Source organism: Bufo bufo, chromosome 1, assembly GCF_905171765.1.
Source record: "Bufo bufo chromosome 1, aBufBuf1.1, whole genome shotgun sequence".
Taxonomy (NCBI): domain Eukaryota; kingdom Metazoa; phylum Chordata; class Amphibia; order Anura; family Bufonidae; genus Bufo; species Bufo bufo.
Window position 1 is genome coordinate 56847452 of NC_053389.1, and position 12542 is coordinate 56859993.

Here is a 12542-nt window from a genome sequence, read left to right on the forward strand (position 1 = left end):
TCTGTTAAAAAGTCAGTGAAGCTGGACAACCCCTTTAATGGGACCTTCCAGGATTTTTATGTTGATGGCCTATCCTCGGGACAATGATCAACGGGGGAGGGGAGGGGAGGGTCCAACACCCCACATCTCTGCTGACCAGCAGCAACTCAGTCGCCGGGAATCATTGCTGGAATTACACAGCTCCGTGGGTGATGCTGGTTACTGCAGCGCTGCTCCCAATGAAGAAACTTCCATACTACTCTGAAACAGCTGATTGGAGGGGGTGCAGGGTGTCGGATCCCAGCCAATTAGATGTTAATACCCTTTCCTGAGAATGATCCTGGAATACCTCTTTAGGGGTTGTTGTAGAAATATTAATAGTTGTAATCCGCTCTCATCAAACTTTGTGTAAAGAAATAGGTAAATCTCTCTTCCCTCAGTCAGAGACAGACCCAGGTGTTACCATCTTGATTGAATTCTTGCTGAGCAACTCCTCCTCCTCCTCATCCTCCTCATCCTCCTCCCTGTCCAGTCCGTTTCTTTTATTTACTCACAAAAGGTGTAAAAGGGGCTGGCCCAAGACAAGGATACAGGAAGTGATGTCAAAGGACAGGGCGGGGCAATCAATGTGGCTGGACAGACAATGCACACACCCCATCCCTGTATAAGGAAGGATGAGTCGTGTCCATTGTCTGACCAGCCAGGCGGCCGCCCATCCCCCATCACTGTCAGCATGGACCTCATTCAATACTGCTCAAAGCAACCAGTATCTAGTGAAGATCATCTACTGGTTCTTATAGGTTTGAGATTATCTTCGAGACATTGCTACGGCTATTGTCAGTATACGGCACGAGTATACCGACAAGGCAGATATGCATGTCTTAAAAGCAGATATGTATCCAGAAAGGGATAGCGAAGCCGCAGCAGAGGTATATCTCTCGTTATGCAGACGTCACTTCTCTAACGTGTATAGACATTTGAAGGGAAGAAGCCCAGTGCATTGCGCTTAGTGCTCACAAACCAGCAAACGCCCCCCTACACACTGAGAACACGTCTCCAAGCCCATGAGAAGGTTTTCATACTGACGGTTTTGCCACCGGTCCCGATTCAGCCCAAGTACCCCCTGCTAGAGCGTTCTTTGGTTAAATCCGACACAGGGAGACAGATGACAATACACAATATATTAAATACACATCCTAATAAAATCTCCACAACAGGGTTCATGCACACAACAGAATGTATTTTGCGGTCCGCTGGCCCCTAATAGAACAGTCCTATCCTTGTCTGTAATGCAGGAAAATAGGACATGTTCTATTTTTTTGCGGACATATGGTAACAGAATGCACACGGAGTCACTTCCTTTTTTTGCGGACCCATTGAAATGAATGGTTCTGCATACGGTCTGCAAAAAACAAAAACACAGAACTGACACGTAAAGAAAATACGTTTGTGTGCATGAGCCCTAAGGCTACATTTGCAAAACCGTATGCAGTCTTCGCTCTATAATGAAGGGAGAGGAGCATGCGCACAGAGCGCTCGCTCCTCACTGCACGAGAGTGGCTATATAGAAGTCTATGGGCCGGTCACTATGCACTATGCTTGCACTCCTCTCCCCTCGTTTTAGGGATCGTGGGGGTCTCAGAGCTCAGACCCCCACTGATGTAAACTTTTAATGGGTCTGTATGACATATCAAACGTTCTGTGATAACTTGGTGAATGTGCCAGGGGCGTAGCTAAAGGCTCATGGGTCCTGGTGCAAGAGTTCAGCTTGGGGCCCCCCTTTCCCACAGTCCTTTGTGACCAGGGTCCGGTGAGCACATAGCCTTCGTGCTGCCTGAGGCAAAAACTGAAACGCCCCCCCCACCAAATTCTTGAGCTAACCCTCCAGACAGAGGTGTAACTTGACCAGCATGGACTGGTGTCTTCTTATGTGGCACAAGGGTCTTGGGTCCCATCAGGCTCCTGGGCCCTCTGCACCCCCTATAGCTACGCCCCCTGCAATGTGCCCCAAAGTCTAGGCACAATCACACTAGCAAATGTGGGCCTCATGGAGCTGAGGAATACATGTCAATCTGCCCCATCACGCTACATTATCAGTATTTTACTGTAGAAGAATATTGCATAAAGAAAAAAAACAAAAAACAACGTACATGAGATAATTATTTTAATGTGATAAACACACAACACGTGAGAGAACACAATCAGGAATATTTTATATTCAATCTTTACATTATTACAGTCCCAGTGCACAATGGAGTCTGCTGGAAACGCAGACAACACAATATTTTCTGGAAGAAGTACAGACAGGAACGTCACATCCCAAACATCAATTCCATCAGTGCTAGAAAAAAAAAAAAAGAAGTTAATTAAAAATTGGTCAATGATGCTTCTGTTTAAAGGGTTTGTCCAGGATTAGAAAAACACGGCTACTTCCTTCCAAAAACTGCACCAAATCTTTCTTCGGGTTCTGATTTGTATTGCAGCTTTACCCCAATCACTTTAATGGAACGGAGCTGCAATACCAGGCACAACCCATGGAGGGGTGGGGTGATGTTTTTAGAAGAAAGCAGCCAATTTTTCGTCATCCTGGACAATCCCTTTAACTGGTGGGACATTTAGCAATTCCCTATAACATTTGATCGTCAAATGCAGTCAATCGGGAATATATTTATTTTGTCTATATAATTAAATAGAATAAATAAATAAAAATAATAATAATAAATAAAAATAAAACCCAAACAGATTTTAGTTGTCAGGCAATGCCAGATCCAGGGAAACTAGCCTATGTGCATGCTGGGAGCTGTAGTGCTGAAGGTTGATGACCGCTGTATTAGATGGTTGGCCTGTACTGCCAAAATCGGCAGTTTTGTCTTACATTAGCCTAAGGCAGGGGCGTTGCTAGGGTCTCAAAAGATCCGGGGCCCAAGCCCCAATGAATATGGCCCAGTTCTCTTAGGCTACTTTCACACTAGCGTTTTTCTTTTCCGGCATAGAGTTCCGTCACAGGGGCTCTATACCAGAAAAGAACTGATCAGGCATATTCCCATGCCTTCTGAATGGAGAGTAATCCGTTCAGGATGCATCAGGATGTCTTCAGTTCAGTCATTTTGACTGATCAGGCAAAAGAGAAAACCGTAGCATGCTACGGTTTTATCTCCGGCGAAAAAAACTGAAGACTTGCCTGAATGCCGGATCCGTCCTTCCGGTCTGCACATGCGCAGACTGAAAAAAAAAGGTGAAAAAAATAAATGCCGGATCCGTTTTGCCGGATGACACCGGAAAGACGGATCCGTCATTTCAATGCATTTTTTCGACTAATCAGGCATTTTTAAGACTGATAAGGATCCTGATCAGTCTTACTAATGCCATCAGTTGGCATACGTTTTGCCTGATCCGGCAGGCAGTTCCGGCGACGGAACTGCTTGCCAGATCTCTCTGCCGCAAGTGTGAAAGTACCCTAAGTCGTTCCCCCCTCCCCCCACACACCGCATTTTGCTGTACTTTCTATACAGCAGCACGTACCTCTCACATCTAGGGCCTCCTAGGTGACATCTCCTCGGATGTAGATCTTCTCTGTCATCATCTTCTCAATTCGGTCCGTACAACTTCTCTCAGCTGCCTTGTCTCTGCAGAGTGTGACACACAGACATCTTAGCTTCCTCACATTTCTATCAACCCCCAACCTGGAGTCCCAACAGTGTTATCCTGCTGCTCGCTGTGCCCCCCCCAATACCCCCAAATACAATCCTGAAGAAAAATTAGTGCCCCCATAGCAAATACTGCCCCCAACCGTGATAATGCTCAACAAGAGTGCCCCCATTAGTAGAAGAGCCGTTCACTATTAATAATACCCTCAGAGCCCCCAGTACAAATACGGCCCCCTATTGTTCCCCCAGTGGTAATAAAGCTCTCTACAGACCCCTCAGTAGTAATAAGGCCCCCATAGTGCTCTTAGTAGAAATAAGGCAGATCTATAAGTCCCTCCTATAGAGCCCTCAGTAGTAATAAGACGCCCATAATGTCCCCTGGATTTACAGTGCCCCCTGTTGTTATATTCCCGTCTCCACCATACAGTCCCATGTAAATAACATCACACCATCTCTCCTGCCCCCTCCAAAATACAGTCCTATGTAAATAACATCACTCCCCTCCAACATACAGTCTCATGTAAATAACACTATTTCCCTCCCTCCGCCATACAGTCCCATGTAAATAACACCACCTCCTCAGCCGCCTTTGACATACAGTCCCAAGTAAATATCACCCCCTCCCCAGACGCCTCCGACATGCATTCCCATGTAAACATCACCCCCTCAACATTCAGTCCCATGTAAATAACATCATTCCCCCCCCACCAGCCACCTTCAACATACAGTTCCACGTAAATAACATCACCCCCTGTAACATTCAGTCCCATGTAAATAACATCACTCCCTCCCTCAGACCCATGTAACATTCAGTCCCATGTAAACATCACTCCCTCCCACAGCCGCCATCAACATACAGTCCCATGTAAATAACATCCCCCTGCCCCAGCCCAACATACAGTCCCATGTAAATAACATCACTCCCTCCTACAGCCACTATCAACATACAGTCCCATGTAAATAACATGACCCCCTCCCCAGCCACCTCCAACACACAGTTCCATGTAAATAACTTCCCTCCCTTCAGCCCTAACATACAGTCCCAGTTAAATAAAGACAACTCCCAGCATTGCTCTGCCTCTCCCTTCACTTACCTCTCCTGATGTAGCAGACTTCACCACAGCTTCTTTCCCGCTTCACTGCCACCCTCTCCTGCACTGGTCACATGATGGTGACATCATCGCAGGTCCTTCTCAACCACTGACCGTTTTACTGGTCACATGACCTGTGATGTCACCACTGGTCCTACAGCTCTTCAACCACATTAGATTCAATTCTATTGCCGTCCTGTGGATGGCAATACAGTTTTATCTAGCAGGCAGGCAGGACATTCGGGGCCTGGGGCAAAACATCAGGGGCCCAGGCCCTGAATGTTTTAACCTAGCAACGCCCCTGGCCTAAGGTTTATGGAGACAGTTATGTATTGCTTTATTCTGTAGATCACTTTTTATTGCAGCATTTAATTTTTTCCAATACCCCACTTGGTAGTTCTGGGGGGAAAAAGCTTTTTTTTAAAAAAAAAAAAAAAAAAAAAAATCTATTATACATTATAGATGTTTCTACTTTGATTTCTGTGTAGACAAATGTACGTGTGCAATATCCCAGATAGGGTACCTGCAACTGTTTACGATATATTTGCAACGGGCGCCTTCCCCTAGGGCCCTCTATGTAAGGCAGTGGTATAGTGCGGTCTAAAATGTCCCTTTATATGTGTCAGGGTGCTCCTACCTGGATACGGCTGGGCCCCAGGCTTGGGCTCCTAAGCAATAAATAGGGGGAAGAATTAAGGGATTTGAAAGAAAGATTAAGTCCAGACCTTGTATGTAGTTGAACAGAAGCTTTACTTGAATAAACGTTCATTAGAAACAGTCTTTAAGCTTTGTCTTGGTCCCAGCAGACTTTAGCATTAAAAGTGGCAGGCAAACTCGTCTCTGCTACATCTGTTTCTATCTGGCCCTGCTGTACTGACAGGCTGGCTGTATGACTCTGCTTCTTCTGTAACTCTACTGTATGACTCTGCTTCTTCTTCTGTTAAACAAAGATGGGAAGATGCGTGTAGATAGTGTTCGCGCACTTTTATCGAATTACTCGTAGCATATGAGAAGAAGCACCTTGAGGAAATTGAAAAATCAATTGGTCCGTTACAAAATAAGTTGCGTGAGGTGGCAGATCCTGAGGGTTGTGCACGATTTGAACAGGAGCTAAATACTGAACACTCTAAATGGGACGAGGAGATCCAGGAAATAAAAGCAAGGAAATTTCAAAGAGATATCCATTATTATCAACAAAATAGGATCTTTAAAATGGCAACACCGGCGTAAGACATACAGGTCAGGGGCCAGTTCAATAATCTCATCTAACAGCAATGCGTCACAACAGCCACAGGGGCCACGGATGGATATCACAAGCACTTACACCTATGAAGAGAAAATATAACCACTCTGGTGACTCTGGAAACAGGTAATAAATTTATCAAAACTTCAATTAACCAAGGCTCAGCTAGAGGTTTTGTCTCTGGGGCAGTCTTTCAGTCCGGTATTGGCCTATGACAACTTTTTAGCCATTAAAGATACCTTTTTGTTTGCTAGAAAATTGATTTTTAAAAAACATTTTTCTAAAACCCTCAGGACGCTAGAATCTCTATTGGCCGAACAAGAGGTAGGTGCCTCTAAATTTCCATCATTTATTCGGGGCCGGTCGTCCACATTCCCACCCCTGTCTCTCAGTCCACCTATTTAGATGTTTGTTAGAATGGTGGTGGCAGAACTGTACAAGCTTCCCGGCGGACGGAAGTATGACAATCTAACGAGAGATCAGAGATATGCGTTGAAACAACTACGAGAGATGAAGGAGGTGCTTTTTAAGCTGGCGGACAAGGGTGGGAATGTGGTCGTATGGCCAATTGACATGTATGAGTCCGAGGCCTCCCGCCAACTTCGTGATGAGGAATGTTACCAATGACTTCCCGATAATCCCACCATCAATTTCAAAACCCAATTGGACCTCATTTTTAATGGGAGCTGTGGCATCAGGAATCATCACTAAGAGTGTTCATGAAGGGCTCGTAGTCAAACATCCGGTAACTCCTACTTTATACATTTTGCCCAAAGTGCACAAATCCCTATCACGACCAAAGGACAGGCGCATTGTCTCAGGTCGTGGGAGGCTTTGTGAACCAGTGTGTCGCTTTTTGGATTATTATTTGAAACCCTGTGTTGAATGTTTACGGGACTCCACAGATGTACTTAAACAACTTTAGGACATAAAAGATGGAGAGGAACATGATCTTGGTGTCCTGTGACGTTGAATCCCTGTACACATGTATCCGTCACAATTTGGGTTTGAGAGCGTCGCGTTTTTGTTTTTTTTTACAGATGAGTAACTCAACATCTGAATTGGTAGACCTCTTGCTGGAACTGCTGTATTTTGTTCTTACTCATAATTATTTCCTTTTTAAAGACCACAATTATTTACAGTTACGAGGGGGGGCAATGGGTGCGACATGCACACCCTCGTACGCAAACCTTTTTCTTGGGTACTGGGAACGTGAGTTTGTTAAGGTTGCCATGGATGAGGCTCAGGGACAAGTGTCGTCATGGATGCGTTTTATTGACGACATTTTATTCGTGTGGCAGGGATCACAGAATGCTCTTGACTTGTTTCTTAAGGGTATAAACATCAATGATTGGAATATATCTCTGACCCAAACAGTGTCCCTGAAACAAATGGATTTTTTGGATATCCGGATTAATGTGTCTGAGGATGGTCAGTTGCAGACATCTGTGCATCGTAAGGAAACTGCCGTTAACAGCCGACTTCATGCCTCTTCCTTTCATCCTAGGCACCAAAAGGCATCCATACCTAACTGAGCAATTTTTACGGGCAAAACGGATCTGTACCTCCATGGGCGATTTTGAGAGAGAATCTGATATTTTAAAACCGTTCCAACAAAGGGGATATTCAGTGGGGATACCAATGTGCAAAGAATACAAAACTGGAAACATTAATTACTCCCAGACACAGGGATGTCTCTTCATCTTCCCAAGTGGTTCGAATGATCACCAATTATAATACACAGTGGCACAGTAGGAGACAGATCTTCACTAAATTCTGGCCTAACCGGAGATCGGATTCAGATCTAGAACGGGTACTTCCATTGTTTCCAGCCTCTGTAGCTAAACACAGCAAACATCTAAATGATCTATTAGTGCGGAGTCACTATGTGCCAACCAAGTCACGCTTCCCTTTTAATTCTCGTGGCCCGAAATGGGGCTCGACTCAATGTGGTCATTGCAGTGCGTGCAAAGTCATGATGAAAACGGACAGTTTTTGTGACTCAACAAGTCTACAACACTTTATTAATTGCAGCACATCTGGAGTTATCTATTACGCCACGTGCCCTTGTGGGCTTATATACGTGGGTATGACCACACGAGAGTTACACATTCGTAGTCAGGAACATCAGAAAGATATACGTGCAGCTTCCAAGATTGAAAAATCATGAGAGGGATAAGATTGCGAAGTTGAAACCGATAGCAAGACACTTTCGACAGAAACCTAGCAATCGCTGGCATGAATTGAAGTTTCGAGGTATCGACAAGGTTTTGCTCGGCTCTCGAGGAGGCGATTTGTTTAGACGCCTGGAACAAGTGGAAAGTAAGTGGATTGTTAAATTGAAAATGCAGATACCAAATGGCCTTAACGACAAGATTCCTTTTGCGTCCTTTCTGTAATCCTTGTTTTTTTATTATGTTCGGAAATATGATGGTTTTAACTTTGGGGTGGTGCTGGATGTGTGTAGGAGTGTTGACATTCGGACTAATATAGGTTTCTATTTTGCAGGTCTCCATGTTGTCGGTCCCTAGGGAGGGTGTGATGTAGACTATCTATTCCCCCGGATGCTGGGTGCATTCAGATAGTATCTTTGAATGGCTTGGGCACGAGGATTATCCATTTATGGGCACTATTTGTGTACTATATACCATGTTGCACATATGAAAAAATCTTTTCAATTTTTTTTTTCATGTTTGTATATTTGGTGTGGTGTCTTTTGTAGTGACTAAAAAATATCAATGTATTTTTTTATATTTCTAGATATTTACATTTTATTCATTAATTGCTTTATAAAAAAAACTTTTTCATCTATAGCTCATTTTGTCACATCACTCATTATTCACAACAGGCACTCCATTTACGGTCACATTCACTTTATTTTTTATTTTTTTTACACCACACACACTTCATTCTTAAAAATGTTTTATCTAAAAAACTAAAATAAAAAAAAAAATCACATTCCTTATACGAAAAACAACCTTTTTTTTCTCCTTTTTTCACCAACATTATTTAGTTTTGCTGTGTACACATAATTTATTTATTTCACTTATTGTCACAGTTGTCTTGCTTAGGTAATTTTCACACTTGGCACTAGGACATTAATATCTAGGTACTACACATACCGACACATTGACATCATTGCCAGCCTTGTTGTTTTCATGGCACTGTATGTACCGATACATCATGACTATTGCCAGCCTTGTTGCCCTGATCAAATATGGCGTTTGTGGTGCCCTTGGACTCCCAGCGCATGCGTTGGGGTTGCGACGCCGCTCCGGGCTCAGTGAGGACGGGCGTCGTGCGTACTCTCGCGCGATTCCCCTCCTCCAGATCTCAGGGTTGACGTGCATTCCCTGTTCATGGGGCGGGAGATCCATGCGCCATATAGTGAATGGTGCCAGTTAGTTTACCACTTACAGGTGAGGCATGGCTTTTAATTAACTCTTAACCTACCGGCGTCTTGGGTGTATAGGTGTCAAATCTGTGATTAGTCAGGCACTGACTTGTGACGACCGTCTCCACCCTACATATACTCAGCATCACCACCAGTTCCATTACCCCTTGAGGAAGCAGTACGCGAAACGCGCGTCGGGGTGTGGACTGGTGGTGCATCTCTTCTCGGAACAGTATACAATCGTTCACGATTATGACTTACTCACATGCTATTTAGGAACTTAATCTGGTTACGTATCCTCTGCTCATTGCTGTGATTCATTCACATACCATTTATGTATTCAGTTTGGCGAGTCCTCTTTGGCTGGTATATATAGCCTCTGTTGGGATTTAATTATAGGTTATCTATGTAATTAGCTTTGGCTTTTATTAATTTGTTCACTGTTGTGATTTATCTTCTTATTACTCATGTATATAGCCTGGTCTTCGATCAGTCACTAAAATTGGCTGTAGATCTTTTTATTTTTTATTCTTTTTTTTAATCACACAGCATTTTTGAGTTAGCCATTAAATTTTGCATTGAGCAGCTTATCTACTGACCGTGATAAATTTGCACTCGCACTTTATTATCCCGCTAATGGTTATGCACTGCCAGTCACTTATGGTTTATTTCTGATTTTAAATTGTTGTGTATTGTCAATCATGTGAATAGATATTATGAAATGATATACTAATAAAATGTTTTTTTTTTTATACGCATATGGTGCCGATATATTTCTTTACCTATAAGACTCTTATATCTTTGTAGGTTGTATAGTTGATTTCTATACAGTACGCGTCATTTAATGCATTATTCCTTTTGGGAAAATATTTTTGGTTCCCTTTTTGCTTAGTGTCTGTCTACTAGTGGCTGCAGCTCAGGGGTGCACCTAGCCTTACTGCTGCCGGAGGCGAAAACTGAAACGCCCGGCTCAGGCAGCGCGATAATGACGACACCGGCCTCTGACAGAAACTAGAACTAAAGCCTATTAGAGGAAACGGTGGGCCGGGAAGACATCACTCCCATGCCCCGTTGCAGCATTCAACTGTATTGCTGTCCCGAGTGGAATATGTAGAGATGAGCGTTTCCACAATGAAAGTGCTCATTGCCCATAGCCTTTTTGCTGCCCCCCTCTTGCCCCTACCTGGTGCGGCCTGAGGCGATCGCCTCACCTGGCCTCATTGGTGGTGCACCCCTGCAGCAGCTATACCCATCGTCTTGCCTGCGTCCCGCCAATGAAGCAGATGAGAAAATGCATTTAGGGCGATCAGTGGCACCTGTAAAGGAGACCTCCGGTATAGAGTATTACTCCGAAGCTTCGTTTCCTAGAATTGCAGTGCCGTCATAAATGTCCGATTACCTGGTTTGTTCATGCTCCTGCGCAACACGTGCAGCAGCTCATCAGACAGGGAATGCATTTCCGCTCGGAACTTCCTTCTTCCTTGTCGGGTTAGCTTCCACAAACAGGAACGCCGGTGTCCATCGGCACAGACCCACCCCGCGCTCTTCTCAAAACTGCTGCTAAAGCAGAGGTTGTGACGGACGGTGTTCTTCCAGCCATCCGGAGCCACGCGGAAGAACGGGAAATGCTCTCTAACGTGGGAAGAACAAGGGACATTACTGCATGGAACAACCAGAAAGATTTAGATGACGTTTTGGATATATATTAGTTTGCCAAGGATAAAGCTGGCCATACACTTAAAGGGGTTCTCCCATAAATAATGTAAGAAAAATGAAAATCAGACGTCATACAGTACATGACAACCTTTTTCTAACAAAGCTGGACCCAGCCCTGTACTGCACATGGGTCCAGGGATCTCCACATTCATTGCTCCAATTGTTTTGCTAGATTTATTTCAAGCTGTCAGCTTAGGGGGAGTCTCCTTTCTGCTGCAGCTGAAGTATGGAACCGAGAACGTGCTTCCGTCTCCGTGAGCTGGACAGAGAAATTAGAAAAAGAGCAAACAGCAGGTGGCGCTATACAAATAGATTTCATTGAAAGATTCAGTAGCTATAACACATTTTTAATTACAAAAGTATTCAGATCCAGGTGCTGGTTTGAAAACTATAGAATATTTTTCGGGGGGGGAACCCCTTTTAAAATAGCTGTCGGCTAAATGCTTGTACAGCCGACAGCTGTTCTTCCTGATCACCCCATACCCAGGCATGGCATGTCTTCTTGATGAGGAGCAAAAAGCTCCCAAACACCTCTAACAGTGGCATATATGCCTTGAAAGCATAAGGATTGTGCATGTTGAAATCCAACATGGCCGATCCTTCTTTCTCATGATATTTTCCACTGGGAGAGAGGTGGGAGGCCCCATACACATTCAATGGTTGACCTCTCTGGTTGAAATCATTTAGTTTGGCCAACATCCATCTAATACTTATAGCCACCTTAAAGGGAACCTGTCACCGGGATTTTGTGTATAGAGCTGAGAACACTGGTTGCTAGATGGCCGCTAGCACATCTGCAATACCCAGTCCCCATAGCTCTGGGTGCTTTTATTGTGTAAAAAAACTGATTTGATACATATGCAAATTAACCTGAGATGAGTCCTGTCCCTGACTCATCTTACATACAGGACTCATCTCAGGTTAATTTGCATATGGATCAAATCGGTTTTTTGACACAATAAAAGCACACAGAGCTATGGGGACTGGATATTGCGGATGTGCTAGCGGCCATCTAGCAACCCATGTCCTCAGCTCTATACACAAAATCCCGGTGACAGGTTCCCTTTAAGATCAATTTCTTAACATCCTCATCAAGATATCAGCATTTTTGCAAATGGATTCGCTGCCATATTGGTTGTCACTTTTGAAGTTGCTTCTCAATATCGGACAACCCACTGATCCATTCATCTACTACTTCCGCACCGGCCCCACCGCATTACATTTGAAGGTGGATCAACTACAACTCTTCAGTGGTGAAAAATGCGTAGAAATTTTAAGGCTGTGATGCCCTATGATTGGTGGGGGTCCTACCTTTGTGAAACCTACCAATCCTGAAAATGAAGGGGCCCGCAGTCCTTATTCAGCTCTAGGGCCCCCCCCCCCTTTATTGATTTCCTTGCACAGCCAGGTCGCCACTGTGCAAGAAAAGGCTGTGATGGGGACATAGCACTACATATGGAGAGGCGAGGGTC

General features: G+C 44.2%; 1 protein-coding gene across 1 annotated transcript in view; it reads right to left on the reverse strand.

Moving 5' to 3' along the window:
* Window positions 1–2291: 2291 nt before the first annotated feature.
* The window catches only part of FOXR1 (forkhead box R1), a 31003-nt gene continuing 20752 nt past the window's right edge, over window positions 2292–12542 (reverse strand). The window contains exons 5-6 of the mRNA XM_040424837.1: window positions 10754–10986; window positions 2292–2320 (exon numbers count right to left, since the gene is read on the reverse strand). Of these exons, the coding sequence (XP_040280771.1) occupies window positions 2292–2320; window positions 10754–10986 (262 nt within the window). The remainder of the gene's footprint in view (window positions 2321–10753; window positions 10987–12542) is intronic.